This window comes from Ranitomeya variabilis, chromosome 3 (assembly GCF_051348905.1).
Source record: "Ranitomeya variabilis isolate aRanVar5 chromosome 3, aRanVar5.hap1, whole genome shotgun sequence".
Classification (NCBI taxonomy): domain Eukaryota; kingdom Metazoa; phylum Chordata; class Amphibia; order Anura; family Dendrobatidae; genus Ranitomeya; species Ranitomeya variabilis.
The window spans coordinates 135,725,742-135,750,663 of record NC_135234.1 but is presented as its reverse complement, the minus strand read 5'-3'; the positions used below and the strand labels follow the sequence as shown (position 1 = coordinate 135,750,663).

The 24,922-nt window shown below is 42.4% G+C and overlaps 1 protein-coding gene and 1 pseudogene across 2 annotated transcripts in view; both read right to left on the bottom strand.

The window, feature by feature from the left end:
* The window catches only part of LOC143818011 (granulocyte-macrophage colony-stimulating factor receptor subunit alpha-like), a 104,338-nt gene that overhangs the window by 26,803 nt on the left and 52,613 nt on the right, over positions 1-24,922 (bottom strand). For both annotated transcript variants that reach the window (XM_077299460.1, XM_077299462.1), the window contains 4 exons: positions 18,972-19,092; positions 8,767-8,948; positions 2,153-2,289; positions 176-326 (listed from right to left, as the gene is read on the bottom strand). In XM_077299460.1, the coding sequence (XP_077155575.1) occupies positions 176-326; positions 2,153-2,289; positions 8,767-8,948; positions 18,972-19,092 (591 nt within the window). The remainder of the gene's footprint in view (positions 1-175; positions 327-2,152; positions 2,290-8,766; positions 8,949-18,971; positions 19,093-24,922) is intronic.
* On the bottom strand, positions 20,783-20,902 carry LOC143763269 (U4 spliceosomal RNA; annotated as a pseudogene).

Here is a 24,922-nt window from a genome sequence, read left to right as displayed (position 1 = left end):
AAGCCAAAACCAGGATTGGAACAATCAGAGAAAAAGTATAATAGAAATGTCACCATTTCTGCATTTTTTACCCACTCCTGGTTTTGGCTTACAAATACAGAGGTAAAAAACTCACCAAATACTCAACGTGTGCTCGTGGCCTAAATTTCCACCCTTTTTACAAACTGTTACTTGCCTATTGTCTGTGGTTTGCTCCATGCACTCCACTCATGATTAAGTGAACAACGTTTTTGCCATTTTACTCTCATGGTTACAGTAGCTTTTTCATTTGGATGGAATCTAGTGATTTTATAAACATTTCCCTCGCTCCCCTTACTGTTGGTTTCCTAAAATTAAATAAATGGAAAGTTGAAAAGAAATAAAGGAATTAGTTCTCATCTTATATGGTGTTACGATGAAACAATGTAATACGTTTTCTTACAATGACATTCTCGAGAAGAGCAAGCTGCATCATCCCCAAAAATCTGCAGGCAACGGAGATGTCATTTTGCCCTAGCGCTCTACAGGAAAGTCTTCTCACTTCATAATGTTACATTAGCAGCTGGACCCTCCTGTCAGAGGATACATTTCCCCCCATTGCTTGTAATTTCCCATAAAAGATGTGGTTTATTCTTCTCAAGAGCGCAACTTTAGACCGATATTTTCCACAAAAACTTAACAGTTAACTACAAACATTTATACATTTTGATTTTGGAAGTTGATCTTGATATTTATCCCACCTACTAACATTCTGGTTAAAGGGTGTGTACATCATGGCAGTCATTTTATTTTGTTATTTTAATAACATTATTTTGTGTATATAGCACCTATGGAGATTTATGTGTCTCAATAGTTACAGATTATAAAATGTGATTCTCCAATCATATTTTACTTTTTTTTCTACTGCTGTTGAAATTATTCTGTACTTTAAAGTGTAACTGTCATTCTAATTTTCATCTCATAAATCATTTGTACACCTGAAAATAAGCAACTTTGCAATATACCTCATCTGAGCGATCAGCTTCTTTCTCCTCCTGGACTGATCTTTCACTCTCAATTCATCGGTAAAATCTGTATTTAGTGAATACGTTCTCATTACTGAGATAAAAAATGACAGTTGGTGCTTTCACACTTCTATGGAGATTGGGAGGAGCTAGAGGCAGACACAGATATTCTGCTGCAAGTTCACCTGAAACATCAGTTACATTTCTTCATAGAACTTTATTAACACCAACTGCCATCTCCTATCTCAATAATGGGAGACTCTGTAGTCACTGAATACAGATTTTACCTGTGAATTGAGAACTTTGAGAAGGTGGATTTCTCTATGAAGATATCTTAACCTATAAAAGAAGTCCCACTGAAAAGAGGAGCATGCCCTTGAACTAAACTATATAACCAAATAAATTGGGTCTCTATCTACGTATAACCTGGCCAGAACAAATCATAGTACTTAGGTCATACTAATTACATATTCTATCAGGGATGATAGAGAACCAAAAACACAACAATACTTATATACACATAAATAAAGTGAAAAATATAAGGTGAGACGGACGGCTAAAATTAGATATGGAGAATGATGGAAAAGGTCACCATATCAAGAAAAGAGCCATTTTTCACAAGGGATTTGTTGTCTCTTATCTTGATATGTGACCTTTTCCATCATTCTCCATATCTAATTTTAGCCGTCCTTATACTTTTCACTTTATTATTGCATGTGTATATAAGTATTGTTCAATAAATGTTTCCAAATGTATCCCCATGTGTTTTTGGTTGTCTATCATCCCTGATAGGGAGCACTAATTACACATTCTCAGCAATATGCTTTGTTCTGGCCAGGTTATACGTAGAAACAGACCCATTTTATTTGGCTACATTCTCTAATAAGATATATAACAACGTTTCTTATTTTCGTGTGTACTATTAAGATATGAAAGAAAAATGAAAACGATGGTTACACTTTAAGAAGAGGCGGTAGAGACTTGACATTACATCAAGGTCAGATTACACATGTAGCCATGCAGATACACGAGTTTACATAGGACTGTCTTTCATTTAAAAAAAATAATATTATGATTTGTAATATTCATTAATAATACTAAGTGTTACATTATTTCTTAGTATAAATAAAGTTTTACATTTAAATATTAATTGAATGTAAAATGATTACCTCTTTGTGTGTGATGTTGATATTGTAGAAAAAACAGGTTTCTTGCATCTCGTCATGCGTTTTTGGCTTCTGCCATTTAATTTCAAGATCATCTCCTTTGTATGTTAATGTTATGCTCCTTGGAGGATCTAAAATGACTGAAATTAAGTTTTGTAGAATTATTCACACACATATTTCATATAAGTAAAAAAAATATTAAGTAAAAAATGAAACAATGTTGAATTGCTGACTGTTACCCAATGCATAGTAATAACATTATTTGTACAATTACAAATATAACGAAGTGCAGAAGCTGTCTACACCCCCCTTGAAGATCTTATAGTGATTTAATGCATTGTCATATTTTGAATGTTGTAATATTTATTTTGTGGCATGCGGCACTTGCCTAACCATTGGAGAGGATTAATTATTGGGGCCAACCCATAGTGGGAGGAGCTGGGTGGGCACAAGAAATCCAGCCTCCTGTTTGTTAGGCAGTTAGTGGAAATTACTGAAAAGGGAAGGACCTATGTCCCATTGTTCAGAGACCTGCATTGAAAATGGCGTTGTGTGCAAAGGAGGGGGACCATACTCGGGTAACACATTCTGTAGTAAACAAAAATTCAGTGACAGAAGGATTCCTTATCTCAGACAAGTGGGGGCCTACATCAAACCTTATCTATACAAGAAGTGGAAGTGTAGTGAGACCTGAGGTTCATAGAAGATGGCCAGGCTGTGACACGTGTAATCCTGAGGAAAAATGAAGATGCAATGGCCAACTTAAACCAAGCTCAACTTTTGCGTTTTTACTGTATATACTTTGTATCCAATCTATCTGCTGTATGACTGAAAGTTGAGCTCAGGGGCATCCTGTTTCCAGGAGCAATCTTTGAGATGTTTCTATAACTCTAGTTGAATCATCTTATTGCAACTTTAATCAATTGGGCATATAAAATTACTTTGACATGAACAAACCCACGTGAAGGGTCTATCTCTCATGACTGTGTCAAGATACAGTATTGCTGTAGTATTGGAGGTCCTGAAAAACACTTTGTCATTTTTATTAAAGCTAAGAACTTCAGAAACACCAGAACCACCACAGCAATTTGAAGAAAGTCCTTGGCTATAGATGTGACCAAAATATCTTGATCAATATGGCAGAGCTTCAAACAGCCACTATCAAGGTTTGAGAACCAATGAGGCCTTTATAATCCTGTGTTTTTATGGAAGCATCTCCTCAGTAACATGTATTTGACAGCATATTTGAAGTTTGTAAAAAGTTGCTCAAAAGACTACAAAAAGTATGTTCTAGTGAAAAAATAAATGTTAAATTCTTTAGGCTGAATTCCAAGCATTATGAAAATTGGAGACCACTCTTTACTTGGCTTATATAATCCCTACAGTGATAGAATACACATTTGTTACATTCAAACAGGATGTAGAAGGAGCACAAAGGAAAATGCACATGCGAGAGAGGAGAGAGAGAACCGAGTTGACCATAAGAGCATGAGGTAACCTCTATGTAATTTAAAGCTAGTTTTCTAAAGAATAAGGCAATGTTATATACAGATATAGGTAAATAGAATAAATAGGATATAGAGAAAGATATAGATAGCCGTCAAATATTGGTTAAGCTCTGTGGAGCATATTCAGCAGATTTCTAAGAATAAATGTAAAAAAATTGGTGTGGGTTCCCCCTATTTTTAATAACCAGCTAAGGGAAAGCAGACTGCTGTGAGCTGGTCTTAATAGTCTGGGAAGAAACCAATAAAAATAGACCTTCGCAGCCTATTAATATCAGCCTGCAGCTGTCTACTTAGCCTTTGCTGGTTATTAAAAATAGGGGGGACCCCATGTCATTTTATTAGGTTAGCCCATTTTATTAACCTGTAAAGGCAAATCAGACAGCTGGGGGCTGATATTAATAGGCTGGGGTGTTCCATGGTTATTGCCACTTCCCTGACTAATAAGACCAGCTCTCAATTGTCTGTTTTTCCTTAGATGGTTATTAAAAATAGGGGATATCCCCATGCCATTTTTTTCATTTATATATTTTGCTAAATATAAGTACAGAAAACTATGTATATAAAGCACTGATAATATAGTTCACTGACATATTTCTATCTTTCTGTCTGTCTATCTATCTGTCTATACTATCTTTTCTATTCTGACAATTTGGACTGTGAATTTACTGTACTTGGCTGATGAAATGTCAGGTTTTCTATGAGACGTGTGTGAAAAAATTGGACAGCACATGCATGGTCCGCGTGCAGTGTAATTGTTTTCTCACATTCATTGATGAGTGCAATCCCATTCTTGCAGACAATTGCAGCATGACGCAATTTTTTCTGTTTTTAGGCCTCTTTCACACTTCAGTCTTCTGGCGTCAGTCAAAATCTGTCGTCGTGACGGATCCGTCAAAAATAGTGAAAAACGGAAACACCGGATCCGTTTTTTCGGTGGATCCATATAGCGGATCCGTCGAAAAACCAGATCCATTACATCCATTTTTTCATCCGTTTCTTCTGTTTTTTCAACGGATCCGTTTTTTCATATCTCTAAATGGGAGTCTCCCAAACGTGATTGGCTACTGGAAAATAATGGAAACCTATATATTGAGTGTTTTAACACCCCATCTTTGAGAGGTTGTAGAGCAAGTGGCAGAAATGGAAGGAGTTCTAGCAAATATTGTGACCATCTGTGCGGATTTTGCTTTTGGAGCATGCTCAGTGTAAAAAAACGGAATCTGACGCTGGATTCTGTCATTTGTTGGACAGCGATGGATCTTGGGACCATAGGCTTCCATTCTAGCCAACGACGGACGACGTTGGATCCGTCGCTGTCGACTTTCGACGCAAACTAAAAATGTTACTTTGTCTGTCCTCTCCAGATGACGGATAAACAAATTCCGACGGATCCAGCGCACGATGGATTAAATGTGAGGCCATCCGTCGTAATCCGTCGCTAATACAAGTCTATGAGAAAAAGACGGACCCACTGGGCAAATTCGCTGGATCTGTTTTTTTCACAAAACAACGGATTTTGACTGAAACAAAAACACTGAAGTGTGAAAGAGGCCTTAGTCCGATCTGCGCTTAGAAAAAAATTGCAGAAGAGCACTGACTCATTTACTAACATTGGTCAGAGTGCGTCCTCAGTGTTATACGCTAGACTGAGCGAGCCCTCAAGCTGTTTTTAATTAGTGATAGATTCTACTTTTGCTTTACATTTGTAGGCTTTTAGTCCAGAGAGGCATGTTTGCTAAATATTAGGTTTAGTGTTGTAACAAAGAATGGTCACATTGTAATGGCTTGATGGCAAACATGAATTTGTCAATTTGTGAGCGAAGTACCTTAATTTGTTAATTAGGTATGTTCTACAGTATTTATTAATAATATTTTTGAAATGTTCTCTCATCCTTATGTAAGGGGGATGACCGCACCGCAGGTATCTGCTTGGCGGGGCCAGAACTGTCGAGGCTGCATCTCCTGTTCCCGGAGGAAAGCAATAGTGAGCGGGACCTTCCTCCTGTCCTAGAGGGGCGAGGGTATAAACGGAGAAAGCACGCGCAGCAGAGGAGTTTGGCGTGAACAGAGGGCAGCGCGCAGTTAGGCGAGCTGCACGCTCCGCTTCTCCTCCACTGAGCAGCGGCGCTGCAACAGGGCCCACCGTCTACAGGGGGACCGCTGCCAGGAGAGAAACTGGGCAGTCTGCAGCAGTCCAGAGAGAGGGACCACTGTGCTGAGGGGAGCCGTGCTCTCAGCTGCAGCTCAGAGAAAGACTTGGCGGGAACAGATAGTGCACAGCAGGGCTCAGTGAGTGCTGCGACCTCGGAGCATTCATACACTGCAGGCCCACGCTATATTATCCCTGGTGCCACTTATAGAGACTGTGAGGAGAGACATGCAGGGTGCCCGTTGGTCACGGAGCAAGGTGTGAAACGTTCCGGGCTAGTGAGTGCTGTGCGTGCTGCCAGAGAGAGATCAGGTGCAGCACACTGCCGGAGAGGCAGAGCGCCAGTTGTTGTTAGTGTTTTAGTCTTGGCAGGAGCAGGCAGCACGCAGCATAGAGAGAAGAGTGCAGCATGCCTTGTAGCTGACAGAGATCGAGGTGCCGTGTGCTTCATCACCGTGAGTACAGTGCAGATACAGCAAAGAATGAACCGAGTGCTGGATAGACTTGCATAACCCACCTTACAAGCTCATAGTTTCCCGCTCACGGGAGACCCTGACTTCAGCAGTGTATATTGGCAGAGCCACGTTGGGCTCATGTAGGACTGTGGCCCGTACCCTTGTCAGCCACTGCAGGATATGGACTAGGCTCAGTGGAAGGTACCGGAGACTGACCACTGCCGCCAGAAGATGAGACATTGTTGTCCACAGGACCCCATAGGAAAAGACACCACGCCAGCCGTTGTCAGCGCTATTCATTTCATGGACTTAGGAACCACTGACTTTCATCAGGAATGCCACTATCTGAACTGTTGTTCTTCAACTCACAGTATCCTTTGCCATTTAAACTGTTTAATCCCCTATTTAACCCTTTACCTCCCTTTGTGGAGTATTCCCGTTATTAAACTTGTTATCCCTTGCTCTGCTTCCTGTCCGTCACTGCATCCTGCGCACCTGCTCACACTTACATGTAAAGGAAAGGTGTTTTGTAAAATCCTTCATGATTATTGTGACAAGGGAACATGATCATGTAATAATGTAATATTTATTTTTTTTATTGTGAATGATCTGTGATGCTGACTACACAGTTATTTCTCTCGATGGCCTTTACACAGGAAAAAAGCCCAAACATTTTTCTTAAGGGCGGATGCAGACAAGCATATTTGCCGTCCAAATGCAATCAGACAAAACATGGTATTGCACCCGCACCTATGTTAGTCTATAGGGCTATGCACAGGTACAATTTTTTCCTTGGACAGACACTGTCCAAGGTGAAGAACACTGCATGCCCAATTTTGATCCTACTTCGGATCACATTCAGCCATGCAGTCAATGAGTGTGTGGGAACCACTGAACTGGTGCAATCCAATTTCTGTGCACTCTGGTGGTCACAATGGTGATGTTTTTTCTCCATCTTCTCCTCATCTGAGAAAATCGGGTCACACTATGATCACACTCTGATCAGACTGATCAGAGTTTGATCAGAGTGTCATTTGCATTATCAACCCGATTCTCTCAGATGAGAGAATATACGGTCTTTTGCACCTGCCCTTAACGACATAATATTCTTTTTTCCCCATAAATTGTTGTACTGTCAATGCTACAATATTACGAATGATTTTAGCTTTTATAAAAAAACAAACTTAAGGTGTACTGGAAGCAGTTTCTGTTCTAACCTATCCTGACCCAGTATACCCCTGTGTTTTTAATTTTTTTTTTACATAAACCTGTATTCAGTAGTGTGACACATTTAAAATGTTCCTCTTTGTTATAACCTTACTATTGCGCCTGCTTTGCTTTGATACGATTTCATCTGTCTATTTCCCTACCCATTCCTTTGTTTTAACTAGTTCCAGTCGATCATTGCTCCTTCATATAAATATTTCTTGCATTTTTAATATTCGTTATCATGCTGTATTTTACCTGTTCATTCACAGGCATAGGCCTAGATTCATGAAAATGTTTTTGCCAGAAATTAGGTGTTAAACACTTTGAGGAATCGTAAGATTTTGCGCTACTCGAAGTTGTTCAAAAATGTTATGAATTTTGGAATTTCCACACCAGTTTTGCACTGGCACACTGGCTAAAGCTGGGGCAAGTTGAGTGTTGAATGGTGGTGTGACACCACAGCTAATCTAATTCATGATGACCTGTGGTGTACTTAATGCTGTAAATCTTACTCCAGTCTTTGACTTCAATAATATTTGTGGAGAGGTGCACGTAAGTGCTCACAACGTTTGTGGCATACCCAATACATTCTCTTAAAGAGTTTGTCTGGTTTTAAACTACAAGTCTGCAGTCACTCTATGAACGCAGATTGGTGAATCCTCGCATTGTTTGCACTTCACACTGTAAGGATTCTCCTGTGACGGCGTTGGTGGTCATGTGTACTCATGTATGCAATATGCATACTCCAGGCCACATTCCGACTAGATGGAAGTGGATTCGTTCCATGCAAGTGTATTGAGCGAGGCTGGAAATAGTCTAGTCGGAATGTGGCATATCTCATACTTGCGATCATATTATAATCCCCACAGTGCGCGAATGCGAGGATTAAAAAGTCTGCATCACAATGAGTGACTGGAGATTTGTAGCTTAAGACCAGACCCTTTAATTAATCAGGCACCTTTGACTGCAGCACATACTCTCATCAAACACTCGCAGTCTTGATAAATCAGGGCATATAGTATTTGGATAATATATTAGGGTTATTTGGTAACATTTTATGGCTGTCTCTTCATGTTGTTCAGACATTAGTATAGGAGGTTTACATTCTTATATATTGGCTTTTATTCTTTAACAGACACCTCACACTGCTGCCCTGTCATTGAATGTTAGCAGCGCTAGGGTGTATTAATACACGGATATAAAAATACTTGGCTTTCTTTAAGTTTAATGAATTGACTGTAATAAGAATAAACAGTAAAGTTTGAAACAAATGATATAAGAAGCTCATCTTATTACCATCATCAATGGGACAATACAGGACATCAAAGAACTGGACTGAAGTTTGATTGCTTAATCCCGACACTGCCACATAAACTTTTTCTTTGAAAGAAATGTCTGGCTTTCTCAATACACATCCTACTTGTCTTCCAAAGGAATCATATCTGTAGTCTTGGCACTTGTCATATACAGACAGCTGCCTATTCCAAAATGAAAAAAAGCACTTAGAAAAAAGAATTGCATATTTGTTTTGAAATAAACACTTAGGGTAAATGTTTTATTGTATCCTCCATTTGTAAAGTACATGATGTAAGCATAATATTGTACATTTTCTTACCTAACACTCTATTCTTGGTTTCCTAGCCTTGCCTTATCCGTCGGCTGTAAGACATGACTCTGACTCTCTGAATTGTACATTGACAGTTTGCAAGGCTATGTGCACACGTTGCGGAATGGGGTGCAGAATTTTCTGCACAAAATCCGCATCTCCTGGCAGAAACCGCAGGTGCAGATTTGCAGCGGATTTTGTGCGGTTTTTATGCGGAATTGATGCGGATTTTGTGCGGATTTTCTATGTTTTTTACCACTGCGGATTTCTATAATGGAAGGTGCAGAAACGCTGCAGATCCGCACAAAAGTAGTGACATGCACTTCTTTTAAATCTGCGGCGTTTCCGCGCGGATTTTTCTGCACCATTAGCACAGCTTTTTTTTCCACTAGTGATTTACATTGTACTGTAAATCACAGTGCGGATCTGCAGCGTTTCTGTGTGGAAAAATCTGCTGTGGATCCGCACTAAATCCGCATCATGTGCACATAGCCTAAAGCCATTCTCTCTATACAGTCTTATGAGAGCCTTGATGTGACTCTCATATTAATGAGTAGAGAAAGTGAATTACAGTCAGCACATATGAGCCTGGATAATTCAGAGAGCCCGAATACTATGGTGCAACTGAAGGACTGGAACAGAGATGATAAATCACAGATTAAGGATTTAGTAGGAAAATAAATCTCTAAGGCTATTTTCACGCTAGCGTTGAAAGCGCCACGCAACGGGGCAGCGGATGCAGTTTTTCAACGCATCCGATGCCCCATTGTAAGGTCCGGGGAGGAGGGGGCAGAGCTCCGGCCGCGCATGCGAGGTCGAAAATGGCGGACACGTCGCACAAAAAAACGTTACATGTAGCTTTTTTTGTGCCGACGGTCCGCCAAAACAAGACGCATCCGTCGCACGACGGATGCGACGTGTGGCAATCCGTCGCAATGCGTCGCTAATGCAAGTCAATGGAGAAAAAACACATCCTGCAAGCACTTTTGCAGGATGCGTTTTTTCTCCAAAACGACGCATTGCGACGGAGGCCAAAGGACGCTAGTGTGAAAGTAGCCTAATATTTATGTCATGTACATTACTAGCAGAAGAAACCATGCCAATTTTACTTAGAGTGCGTCTTTACAGAGTAATCGCTGTTTTAATTTTTATTTAATAAACTAATAGTGCACATCAAAAGAAGAAACTTTGTAATATATCTTATCAGAGAAATCTGCTTTTCTGTACCTGGACTAATTATTCATTTTCAAAATTCTCAATTAACATGTAAATTCTGTGTTCAGTGAAGACAAATTTTTCCATTACTGAGATAGGAGATTACAGTTATACTTCAGGGAATATGGATCCAGCACATGAAATCCTTTTAGGCCTTCTTCCCACTTCCATATAAAACATGTACATGAATAAACGATACCAGCGTCACCTGTGATTCCCATCAGTGTGTCATCAGTGGGTCCGTTTTTACCATGTGTGCCATCAGTGTCTTTCCAGTATGGATAAAGAAATAAATAAATTACAAAACTTCGCATACAGTTTACAATGTAAAACATGGACAGCACAAGGATGGGACAAACATTCCATCTTTGTGCTGTATGTGTTTTTTATGGTCTTATAGACTTGAATTGGCCTTTGTCATCCATGCGTCTGGAAAAAAACAGGGATATCTGTGTGTTTTGCACAGATACACAGTCTGTGTAACAACACGGACATGTGAATAGCATTATAAGTTATAATGGATACATGTGGTATCCGTGAAAAAAAAACAATTCCACATGTACTGGAAATACGGACACGTTAAGGAGGTCTTATGCAATGTAAATTGACCTGCGGTGCATGTTTGAGATCTGCAACATGTCAATTTCTCTAGTGGTTATGTTGAGCTTTATGTGCAGATTTTCTCCATTACATTGCATTAGATCTGAAAAATCCACATGCAAAAAATGCATTTTTAGTGCGTTTCCACTGTAAAAATGTTTGCCTCCAACCTGTAAGATAAAGGGGGCTCATGGGAGTACAGGACTTATGCTGTTTAAACAAAGTATTAATACTAACTTCTGTTTCTTTTGTTTGAGATGTGCAAGGGTTAATGAAAATGGCAGGAGTTATCTGTGCGAATTTTAAGCAAACAACGCTGCCGGTTCCCTCGCTGAAGTCCAGGCTGCGTCGGAGAGGTGAGTATAGCAATATTTTTTATTTTAATTCTTTATTTTACACATTAATATGGTTCCCAGGGCCTGAAGGAGAGTTTCCTCTCCTTCAGACCCTGGGAACCATCAGGGATACCGTCCGATACATGAGTCCCATTGACTTGTATTGGTATCGGGTATCGGTATCGGATTAGATCCGATACTTTGCCGGTATCGGCCGATACTTTCCGATACCGATACTTTCAAGTATCGGACGGTATCGCTCAACACTACCCATAATACTGACATGAAAATATTAGCAGCATTTACTGTAAATTGTAAAATGATGATAATTACAGTCAAAATAATCCATACAAGTTTCTCGAGCTTTGTAAAAATCTTGGACCCATCACTTTTTTTCACAGACAAGGCAAAAAGTGCCCTATCTTTACTGACTGTCCAGGAATTTCTGTATGATTGGCCACCCTGAGGTTACATATTGAATGAAGCGGCAAAGTGCATCTCCATTCAATATTTCTATCTGTCCACTGTTGGAGCTATAATGACAGCTTTGGGTGCTGGTATCGAAGAAGTCATCAATATCATTTGCCTGCAGAACTCTTTTATGTTTTGCATCATGTTTTAGAGAATGAAATTGCTTAAATAGTTATTCCTGGGAGATAAATTAGGCCATACACATTATATGGCATATGGCTGCTCTCATATACACAGGACCGCTTCTGTGTTCTTTTTGAGAGAGGTGCCACCAAACATGTCTGGCAAATGATTATTTCCAAAAATAAAAAATGATTGGCAGTCCGAAATTGTCTTCTCCCCACCACTGCTCTCTCCATCACCTACATCATTGCCAATCTCCAATACACACATCTCCAATACACACACAGCACCACACACACAGCACCGCACCACTCTGACACACACACACACCCACACACACAAAGCACCGCACCACACCACATACACATGCACGCAGACAAACACACAGCATCACTCACCTCTCCGAACGTTTCCCACAGCCGCAGAACATCCCAGGCAGCATCTCTGTCACCGGCAGCTTTCTGTCTGAAACAGCCGTACCCTTATTGATGATGTCATCCAGCTGTGCTGTGTCAGACAGGAAGCGCTGGGCGGTGGGAAGGAAGCAGGACAGCATCGGATCCCTGCAGCTCCACTCCGCTGCCAAGCTGCAGAGAGCGCTCCCTACCTGCCGATTGCCAGCAGAGTTAGCCAATCTGCAGGGGCTCACCTGCACTGGCTTTACATGCGGGCAGTGTTAGCCTCAGCCTGTGGAAGCCACTGGAAATGTGAGACATCAAATTCGTGTGGTGCAAACTCGGCAGGTATTAGTGATGGCTGGAAGAAAAAGTTTTTATACTAGTCCTGGCTAGATAGAAAAGATGGGAAAAGTAAAAAGACATAAGCTGAAAAATGAAAGAATATCACCTGCGAAACATTTACCTCTCCATCTAATGTTTGGCCTATAACATAAGGCTGATTTTCCTATTATTATACACTCCCTGACAGAAGTTATGTCGCTTATCCATGTTAGGTAAATAAAAGCTTATAGCCTGACATTAAATTCATCCATTTGTTGTATAAATTATTCTTTTGAAATCTGAAACCCTCTGAAATGTGGTTTAGGTTAAGAAAATAAATTGGCATCAATGTAGAAATATTGATCAGTTAATGGACACAGAATGGTCAGATTTTGGCAAGGCAAAAGTTTTGTTGCATGGTCATATAATGCACCCAATCCTAGTTTACATCCTCACCTGTGCTCAGTAAGTGCTCGGTTAATTAGTGTGTGTATAAAAAGAAACTCAGCACCCCAGACCTTCACTTGAACTGCAACTTGAGCTCTGACAACATGCCAAAAATCCACCCTGCGACCAAAGCCTGGATTATCAAGAGGCTGAAAAAACAGATCCACTGGAGCTGGCACCTTTAATGTGTCTCAGCATCAAGTACAAAGAATTAAAAATAGATTTGAAGAGACTGGAGATGTGTTTGACAAGCCTAGGTCTGGCAGACCCCGTAAGACAACTGCTCAGGAGGAACGTTTGTTGGTTAGAAAATCCAAAGCAAGCCCCTCTTCCACTGCAGCAGAGCTCCAACAGGCCTGGTCACCTCAAGTCCCTGTGTCAACTAGAACAGTTTGTAGGATTCTGTCTCTAAATGGCGTTCATGGTTGAATCAGTGCCCAGAAGCCAGCACTAAACAAAAGGCAAATAAAAAACCATGTGGCATTTGCACAGTCCCACAGCCTGCTAAATGGATGGACGCTGGAAAAGTGGCAGAAGGTGGATTTCTCTATGGAATCTTCAGTAGAATTACACCACAGCCACTGCAAATACTGCAGGAGACCTACTGCAGCCCGTATGGAACCAAAATACACCCAGAAAACAGTTAAATTTGGTGGTGGAAAGATCATGGTCTGGGATTACATTCAGTATGGGAGTGTGCGAAACATTTGCAAGGTGAAAGGCAATATCAATATCCTAAAATATCAAGAAATATTAGCTACCTCTTATATTCCAAATCATAAAAGGGATCAAATTCTGCAGTAGGATGGTGCTCCATCTCATACATCCATCTCTACAACAAAGTTCCTCCAGGCAAAAAAGATCAAGGTGCTCAAGGACTGGCCAGCCCAGTCACCAGACATGAACATCATTGAGCATGTTTTGGGTAGGATGAAAAGAGGAAGCTTGGAAGACAAATCTAGAATCTAGATGAACTCTGGGAGGCATGTAAGACTGCATTCTTTGCTATTCCTGATAACTTCATTAATAAATTGTATGAATCATTGTTGAACGGCAGGGATGCAGTCCTTCAAGCTCATGGAAGTCTCACAAAATGTTAAATATGACTCTAATAGCACCGCAACTTCATTCACCAATGTTATGCAACATATATTTGTATTTTAAGTTAATTATTTGTTTGAATATCACATTACTTTCTGTGGGCGACAAAACTTTTGTCTTGCCAAAATCTGACCATTCTGTGTCCATTAACTGATCAATATTTCTGCATTGATGCCAATTTATTTTCTTAACCTAAACCACATTTCGGAGGGTTTCAGCTTTCACAAGAATAATTTATACAACCAATGGATGAATTTAATGTCAGGTTATAAGCTTTTATTTACATAACATGGACATAACTTCTGTCAGGGAGTGTAAATGTTATTTCCATCAGTACCAATTTATCCATTACTATGTTTTTCTAGCTCAGGAAATGCCATATAATCAATGATTTCATATAGTCTAAGACCTCTTTGAGGCATCAGTGATTTTTTACATACACAAAAAACAGTAACAAAACACAAGTATCATCAGTGTTTTTCATCAGATTTTCAGTGTTTGGTCAATTTGTCAGTTTTTGCCATCAGTTTTTCATCAGTGATTTTCTTGTATGGAAAAAATAAATAAATAAATTGCCATAGAGAGCACACATACTGCTCACTGATGCCATCCGTGTGCTGTTCATGATTTTCACACACCCATAGACTTGTATGGGGAATTTTGATTCATAACTCCAATCAAAACTGCACATCTCTCCATGATATTTTTGCAGATACCCTATGTTTAATTCCATGAAAACTGTGGATTCAACACATACGTAAATATAATATGTCAGAATGAGGCCTGATTGCTATATTCGTTGTAGTTCTTCATTGACTTAATTTAGTTAAATATTTACTAAAAGATACTAAAAGATACATCTAGCCATATCACAATACAATTTATTCTGTATTATGTTCATTATCTAAGTGATTTAACTCACGAATATCTATTTTAGCAGTTTTTCTAACATGTTATGATACCACAGAATGACTCTTGTTTTATATCGTGGATGATATTATATATTGATTAGTATATATTCAGTATTGCACATAGGTGATTAGCAAAAGTCAGTTGGTGTGTGACGCTGAGTCACTTCTCACAGACAAGCCTTAAGTGAAGGAGTCCGAGGTCAAGAGCCGAGAGAATAAGTCAAAAACAGAGGGAAAAGACAGAGGTGTAGTCAGGTAATGGTCCGAGGTCAGAATATCAGGAAGTTAGTGGATCAGAGCAAAGTGGCAGATGGTCATAATGAAATCCAAGGTCTGGCAGCAATAGATCTACAAGCAAAGCACAAGGCACAGAGAAACAATCCATACTGATCTGAAGCTACGACCGACAGCAATCTGGGACTGCCAGCCAAGTTAAGTAGCTGAGGAATCATAAGGAACAGGGAAAACCTGATTGAAGCTCAGCACTTCCAAGTCTCAGCTTGGACGGCAGAGCTGTCAATCAAAACACAGATAGCTCGGCACTCTTCAGCTCCAGACTGGATGGCTGAGCTGTCAATCACTGCATTCAAGACACACTGATTTGTGGAATCGTGGCATGGTGTTTAGTAATTTCACACTCTGTTCTAAATTGGGAGACTTAGCCCATCATGTATGCTCAGACTAAGAATCTATAAGGTTTGAAATGCAAAGGAATAATCTCTGAGGATGTTTTGTTTGATAATTTTTATTTTTCTGTGCTGTCCATTATCCTTGAGCTTGGATTACCCATTAAAAAACAAACATCCCGATCTGTGCATCGTGAGCAGGATTAAGACATGGCACCAATATAAACTAACTTTTAGGAAAAAAACAAAACAAAACACATACTTCTCTTTACTGCTACTTGCTGGGCCGTATTTGCCACTAGGCACTTGAGGGCACGTGCCTAGGGCGGGAAAAAGCGGGGGGGTCGGCACCTGAGCAAGATTTTTTGTTTGTTTTTTTATACCAGTCCTGGCTGTGCATCCCTTCCTGAACACAGGGGGCGGCAGAGTGGAAGCCAGAACACGTGGTGCTGGTGCCGACTCTCCCTACTCCCCCTGCTGAGACAGTGATGCCCCTGCTCATAGCCTCACTGGTGCCCGGCCGGAATGTAACTGTGACTGACTGCTGAGGTTGAGCGGCAGCGCCCTGTGTCCCGACCCTGGGTCGTGTCCTGGACTCACATTGCTGGCCTGGAGGACTCACAGACAGTAGAGCAGTACATACACAGTAAGCAGTGTACTGTCTCTGTCTGTAATGATCTCCCTCCTGGCTCCTGCCCACGTGCTGCCTGCTGCATGGCTCTGTCTGTGACTCACCTCACGGTGCTCACCCCTTCCCTCATATTCCTCAGCCTCTTTTCTGCCTGTAGTGCCTGAGGCTGGAGGAGCCATGAAAACACAGCAGCCCTTAATGTTTGATGCTTGATCTTTGCTCCCGGCAGACGGACCCAGAGAGTGAGTGGTGGGGGTGGGGTATAATACACCCCCACTCACTCTATCTGGGTCCTGGGAGCAAACATTGCCAGTGCTGGTGTGTGTGGCTGTATCGTATATGTGTGTGTGTGTGTGCGTGCGCAGAGCTGTATGTATGTGTGTGTCTGTGCAGAGCTGTATGTGTGTGGGGCTGTATGTATGTGTGTGCATGTGCGCAGAGCTATATGTGTGTGCGGAGCTGTGTGTGTGCAGAGCTGTATGTGTGTGTGTGTGTGCAGGCAGCGGAGCTATATGTGTGTGTGTGTGCACAGCTGTGTGTGCAGAGCTGTGTGTGCGGAGCTGTGTGTATGGAGCTGTGTGTGTGACGGCGCTGTATGTGTGTGTGTATGTGCAGAGCTGTATGTGTGTGTCTGTGGGGTGCTGTGTGTGCAGAGCTGTATGTGTGTGGGGCTGCATGTGTGTGTGTGGGCAGCAGATCTGTATGTGTGTGCATGCGCACAGAGCTGTATGTGTGTGTGGGGCTGTATGTGTGTGCAGAGCTGTGTGTGTGTGCGGGCAGCGGAGCTGTATGTGTGTATGCGCAGAGCTGTGTGTGGGGCTGTGTGCGGAGCTGTGTGTGTTTGTGTGCGGAGCTGTGTGTCTGTGCGTGGAGCTCTATGTATGTGTGTGTCTACGGTGCTGTATGTGTGTGCAGAGCTGTGTGTGTGCGGCGCTGTATGTGTGTGTGTATGTGCGGAGCTGTATGTGTGTGTGCAGAGCGGAGCTGTATGTGTGTGTGTGCAGAGCTGTGTGCGGAGCTGTGTGTGTGTGTGGAGCTATATGTATGTGTGTGGAGCTGTATGTGTGTGTGTAGAGCTGTATGTGTGGCGGCGCTGTATGTGTGTGTATGTGCAGAGCTGTATGTGTGTGTCTGTGGGGTGCTGTGTGTGCGGAACTGTGTGTGTGGGGCTGCATGTGTGTGTGTGCGGGCAGCAGGGCTGTATGTGTGTGCGTGCGCACAGAGCTGTATGTGTGTGTGGGGCTGTATGTGTGTGCGGAGCTGTGTGTGTGCAGAGCTGTATGTGTGTGTATGTGTGGGCCGCGGAGCTGTATGTGTGTGTGCGCAGAGCTGTGTGTGTGTTTGAGTGCGGAGCTGTGTGTGTGTGTAGCTGTATGTATGTGTGTGTCTGCGGTGCTTTATGTGTGTGCGGAGCTGTGTGTGCGGCGCTGTATGTGTGTGTATGTGCGGAGCTGTATGTGTGTGAGCGGAGCTGTATGTGTGTGTGCGTGGAGCTGTATGTATGTGTGTGTCTGCGGTGCTGTATGTGTGTGCGGAGCTGTGTGTGTGCGGCACTGTATGTGTGTGTGTGTGCGAAGCGGAGCTGTATGTGTGTGCGTGGAGCTGTATGTGTGTGCGTGGAGCTGTATGTATGTGTGTGTCTGTGGGGTGCTGTGTGTGTGTGTGCAGAGCTGTATGTGTGGGGCTGTATGTGTGTGTGTGTGCGGAGCTGTATGTGTGTGTGCGGGGCTGTATGTATGTGTGCCGCGAAAGGCAAAAATCGCTGATGTGAAAGTAGCCTAAGGCTACTTTCACACTAGCGTCGTTTTGAATACGTCGCAATGCGTTGTTTAGGAGAAAAAACGCATCCTGCAAAGTTGTCTGCAGGATGCGTTTTTTCCCTATAGACTAACATTAGCGAAGCATTGCGACGTATGGCCACACATCGCAACCGTCGTGCGACGGTTGCGTCGTGTTTTGTCGGACCGTCGGCACAAAAAAAGTTACATGTAACTTTTTTTGCGCGTTGTCTGCCATTTTCGACCGCGCATGCGCGGCCGAAACTCTGCCCCCTCCTCCCCGGACCTTACAATGGGATAGCGGAAGCGTCGTAAGACTGCTTCCACTGCCCACGTCAGGCATTATTTTCACAACGCGCGTCGGCACGTCGGGCTGATGCATAGCGACGGCCCCGTGCCGACGCTAGTGTGAAATCAGCCTAATGCAGACACTGTAGCATGCGAGATACTCGGATGAGTGTTGCACATCAATACCTGGCACTCAGGAGCGGAGCGTGTACTGCTATGCGGGCACAGGCTCCGATCTCAGTGTCGGGTATTGACGTGCGACACTCATCCGAGTTTCTTGCATGTGAGTATGAGCCCTTAGTCATATCAATTGGGGAGGTAGCACTAAAAGTGCCTAGGTGCAGCACAAACTCTAAATGCGGTCCTGGCTACTTGTGTATCCCATCTTGTCTTTGTCTTCCGACATGGGAGCATTAGGTGACAACTGCAGCCAATCAGTGGCCACTGTTTGACTGCAGTGGTCATCTTCCATGTGAGCTGGAAGAATCAATCTCCTAGTTATGGTGGAAGAGGAATGCTTCAAACAATCAGTGGCCACTTGAAGTGGTCACCTAATACATCCCACTAGAAGAAGAAGGTATGCTATAGGGGAATATATGATTTTACACTAAGTAAAAGTAGTGGAGTACCCCTTTAATCTTACTTTTTACCTGAAAACCAAAGAATATTGAGTATCTTCAGGGGCTTCCCTGCCCACAGACCATGAACAGTTCACAATGTCAACATTGTAAATCACACAGGAAAAATTCTCTGCAGCTGTGTATTTCTTTCCTGAAAAACAAACGTTTAGTAGAACTGAGTATTCTGCAGTACCGGAAGTCTGTTGTCTCAGAGTAACCCTCGACTGTGTTCTGTACTTCAAACCGCACATCCACGCTGTTGCCTCCTCCCGCCGCCTCCAACAAAAAAATATTTCCATAATCTGTCCTTTCCTCAACCCCAAATCTATTAAAATGGTAGAGCATGCCTCATCATCTCCTGCCTCGACTACTGCAATATCCTCATCTGTGGCATCCCGGGTAACACTCTTGCATCTCTCCAGTCCGTCGTTAACTCTGCTACTCGGCTAATCCACCTCCATGCTGCTCCTCTCCCTTGAGTGTCCCTTCATTGGCCCCCAATTCCCCAATGCATCCAGTTCAAACTGCTAACACTGACCTACAAAGTCATCCACAATCTGTCTCCTCCATATATCTTTGAACTTATTCCCAGATATCTTTCAACATGCAACCTCCGATCCTCCCAAGACCTCCATCACTCTTTCACACTCATACTATTCACTGTATTTGATAAATGTTTCATATATGTAACCCCTTCTCATGTACAGCACCATTAAATCAATGGTTCTCTAAAAATAAATAATAATTATATAGATGACACATGGCTTTTCATAAACAAAAACAAAAAAACATTCAGCTCCCTAAATAGATCCCCAAGAGATGCAGTATACATATTTCACTATCTCCCAGCAAGCTTAATATATTAAAAGGACTGTAACTACAGTATGTTTTCTTTTGGAGCAATGACTAAAGGTACCGTCACACTAAGCGACGGCTGCAGCGATACAGACAACGATGCCGATCGCTGCAGCGTCGCTGTTTGGTCGCTGGAGAGCTGTCACACAGACCGCTCTCCAGCGACCAACGATGCCGAGGTCCCTGGGTAACCAGGGTAAACATTGGGTTGCTAAGCGCAGGGCCGCGCTTAGTAACCCGATGTTTACCCTGGTTACCAGTGTAAAATGTAAAAAAACAAACAGTACATACTCACCTTCGCGTCCCCGGCGTCCGCTTCCCTGCACTGACTGAGTGCCGGCCCTAACAGCAGAGCGGTGACGTCACCGCTGTGCTGTGCTTTCACTTTACGGCCAGCGCTCAGTCAGTGCAGGAAGCGGACGGCGGGGGACGCGAAGGTGAGTATGTACTGTTTGTTTTTTTACATTTTACACTGGTAACCAGGGTAAACATCGGGTTACTAAGCGCGGCCCTGCGCTTAGTAACCCGATATTTACCCTGGTTACCATTGTAAAACATCGCTGGTATCGTTGCTTTTGCTGTCAAACACAACGATACACGGCGATCTGACGACCAAATAAAGTTCTGAACTTTAATCAACGACCAGCGATATCACAGCAGGATCCTGATCGCTGCTGCGTGTCAAACACAACGATATCGCTATCCAGGATGCTGCAACGTCACGGATCGCTAGCGATATCGTTTAGTGTGACGGTACCTTTAGAGATGCAGCACTAGTAAAAGTGGAAGTAAGTATGCATTTTTTTTTCTATTTATGCAGCACACTGGAGCAATTAAATGAGTGCACATACTGCATGCTGTGAGAATTCTCCAGTGTCAGTGCTGGGATGGCGGTCATGTGATTGGATGTATGTGATATGGATATTCATGGACACAATCCCACTAGACTGTTTCTGGCCTTGCACAACACACTTGCATTGAACAAGGATGCACCCATCTTGTCAGAATGTGGCCAGCTGTATGCATATCCCATACTTGTTTTCAATTAGCAATAATCACGCCTCGGTTAGACCTCATAGGCTACGATATATCCCATACTTGTATTCACATGACCGCCATTCCAGGCGCTGACAAAGGAAAACCCTCACAGCACGCAGAGTGCGCAATCTGAGGATTCCCAAGTTTGCAGTGCAGTCACAGAGTTGTAGTTTTAGACCAGACACCCCCTATAATAAGGTACTGTCATTTAGAGAAAAAGAGAAAAAGTCCTTTAACATTAGACTGTGTCTCTAGAATCTACTATTGAAAATTATTCTGATCAATTAAATTTAATAATACCCTCTGAGTTCCCTTTAGCCTAAAATAATACATCCAAAATGAAATAATTCTCATTGATTGACCCCCATAAATAAAGACGCCCCTTGTGTGGCCCTTTACAATTAATCATGCTTCTGAGTGCCCTATTAACAGTTTTTTGAGTGGCATCTTAATTAATAATGCCCTCTCAGTACCCTCTTAACATATAATATCGCCTCCTGCATGTGCACATCTACAAGTGCTTCTCACAAAATTAGAATATCATCAAAAACTTAATCTATTTCAGTTCTTCAATACAAAAAGTGAAACTCATCTATTATATAGAGTCTTACAGAGTGATCTATTTCAAGTGTTTATTTCTGTTAATGTTGATGATTATGGCTTACAGCCAATGAAAACCCAAAAGTCATTATCTCAGTAAATTAGAATTCTTTATAACACCAGCTTGAAAAATGATTTTAAAATCTAAAATGTTGGCCTACTGAAATATATGTTCAGTAAATGCACTCAGTACTTGGTCAGGTCTCCTTTTGCATCAATTACTGCATCAATGCGGCGTGGCATGGAGGCGATCAGCCTGTGGCACTGCTGAGGTGTTGTGGAAGCCCAGGTTGCTTTTATACTAGCCTTCAGCTTGTCTGAATTGTTGAATCTGGTGTCTCTCATTTTCTTCTTGACAATACCCAATAGATTATCTATGGGGATAAGGTCAGGCGACCTTGCTGTTTATAATGACTCTATATAATATATGAGTTTCACTTTTTGTATTGAAGAACTAAAACAAATTAACTTTTTGATGACATTCTAATTTTTTGAGAAGCAACCTGTACTTTTAAAGGGCCACTGTCACCCCCCTCCAGCCGTTATAAACTAAAAGAGCCACCTTGTTCAGCAGTAATGCTGCATTCTAACAAGGTGGCTCTTTTAGTTTTTGGTTCAAGTATTCCGAAAATAAAGCGTTTTGAAACTTAGTCAAAATACCTGTCTTTAGACAGGGAGGCGGGTCCTCACTCCCCAGCTTGAACCGCTACTCTGCCGTCACTCCAATCTTTAGTGGCTTTCGGCGCCACCCCCTCAGCGCTGTTTACGCTTCAAAACCGGCGCCTGCACTGTGTACTACTGTGCTGCGCAGGCGCAGTAAGCTCTGGCCATCTGACGTCACAGCCAGGATTGCAGACTGCGCCTGTGCGGCCGCCCTGCTTGTGAATCCAAGCCCCGCACTCTGCATAATGCATAACACACTGCGGGGCTGGGATTCCCAAGGTGGGTGGCCGTAATGCCCACACAGGCGCAGTCTGCAAGCCTGGCTGGGACGTCAGACGGCCAGAGCTTACTGCGCCTGCGCAGCACAGTAGTACACAGTGCAGGCGCTGGTTTTGAAGCGTAAACAGCGCTGAGGGGGCGGTCCCGAAAGCCACTGAAGATTGGAGTGACGGCAGAGTAGCGGTTCAAGCTGGGGAGTGAGGACCCGCCTCCCTGTCTAAAGACAGGTAGTTTGACTAAGTTTCAAAACGCTTTATTTTCGGAATACTTGAACCAAAAACTAAAAGAGCCACCTTGTTAGAATGCAGCATTACTGCTGCACAAGGTGGCTCTTTTAGTTTATAACGGCTGGAGGGGGGTGACAGTGGCCCTTTAAGTCAATTAAATTCTTGGTTAGTTGCAAATACAGGACAGGTCAGTGAAAGATCTAATAAATAGTTGTCTTTAAATCCTGCTCCCAAAGACCCGGTCTTCTGCTAGATGCTTGGATCCTTAATATACAAAATTGGTGGCTCATTAATTTGTTACAGCTGAAAAGGTTTTTCCAATAATAAATGGACTTCTAAAATTAAAAACAACAATATGAACATTACTCACCCATCTCTGCCCCAGTGCCGGCTCTCTGCTGCTGCTACTGGTCTTGGCTGACAACCAAACACTATTCTTAGTTGTCTCTTGTCAACTACTGCTGAACCCAGTGAATGACTGCAGCAGCGAAATGTGCTGATGTCGTGACGTCACAGCTGGACAACAAAAGTCATGATTAAGGGTGCGCAGGCACCTGACACACGTTGATGCGGGTCATGTGATTTTGCATCGCTGGCTGTGTATGTCCACCGAATTGTGTATGTGAATAAAGAATTACAGTTCATGGAGCTGGAGTCTCTTCATTTTTGCATTTTCCACGCCTTGATAAGGCACTTCCGGGCTCTGAACATGCTCAACATGTAACCATGGTGAGCTGGATTTTATTTTAACAAAATACAGAGTCAGCAGCAGGGCGCTAATGATGGAACATAGGTGGGGAGCAACATTTAATTAAATATTTGAAACCTTGGCAAATCTGTGGAGTAAAATATATATTTTTAAACCCCTTTAAGTCTACCAGAGGATCTAATGATACCCTTTTAGGTCAGTCCAAAAATGCAAAGAAATATATTGTACTGACAGCAATGTTATTTGCATTGTTATAATATTTTTCTAAAAGAGATTGCAGCGTGATGAGAAATTAAACATTCCTACCAATCCACTGCTACTCCTTTCCTGCAATGCTTAAATCCCTGCCTCCAAGCTTCCTCTTCTGGTGAGGATAAGCAACTTTACCATAATCACTGAAGCCAATCACTGCCTGCAGCGGCAATGCATGTCAATTTTGTGACGAATTATTGCCGTGGTCACATGCCAACATGTGACTACTCTCTCTCTACATCTTATTCTCTTCCTATAGACATGTCACCTCGGCGGTCAACGACAGGTGCAGTGGTGAATAGTGTTGAGCGATACCTTCCGATATCGGAAAGTATCGGTATCGGAAAGTATCGGCCGATACCGGCAAAATATCGGATCTCGCCGATACCGATACCCGATACCAATGCAAGTCAATGGGATGAAAATATCGGAATTAAAATAAACCCTTTCTTTCCTTGTAGGTTCATTCTACATGAAGGAAAACAGCTAAGAATAATGTAGGATGTATTGGGGGAGGTGGCGGAGACATTAAAGGCATAGAGGTTTAGCCCAATCACATAGAATAGCAGGAATGTTTTTTTTTTTTAATACGTTCGGAGTTACAAAGATACTGACTATGTTAAGTTTTTTTAAATTTTGTCAGATATTGATGTTTCACTACTTCCACGCCCTTCACCTTTTTTATTTACTTCTCCCACACTTTCTTCTTCATCATCATCAGCATCTTTGACATCAACTTCTTCTTCACCTTATTCATCTTCTTCTTCATCTTCTACCTATTATTTTTTTGTTACATTGTTCATATTCTTTTTATTTAACTATTATTCTTCTTCATATTCAACTTCTTCATCATATTCTTATTTGTGACAGGCATTCCCGTAGTTGTTATCTATAAAAGTTGGAAGATTACACCTTCCGTTCTGCCTGTCACAAAAGCGTTACATTTGTCCGCGTTCAGTTTGGCCTGCAGCATCAGGCTTTATCCAGGGGCACCACGAGGAGGAACGGACTCCCCCCCATACACTGCTTAGTCTTCTTCTGCTTATAATTTAGATAATATCTTTTGCTCTGATATTTAGTGTTATGCTTAATGTTCTTCTGCTCTTTGTTCTGCAGCCTCTTGTTCTTCTGCTTCTCGGTCTTCCATGTCGTCGTCTCCAGGGTCGTCGTCTCGGGGGTCGTCGTCATCGTCATCGGGGTGGTCTTCAGGGTCATCGTCTCCAGGGTCGTCGTCATCTCAGTGGTTGTCGTCTCTGGTGTCGTCGTCATCTTAGGGGTGGTCTTCCGGGTCGCCGTCTTTAGGGTCTTGAACTTGGAAATGTAGCAGAAGGTACAAGAAGGCTGAGAAAATGCCGAGA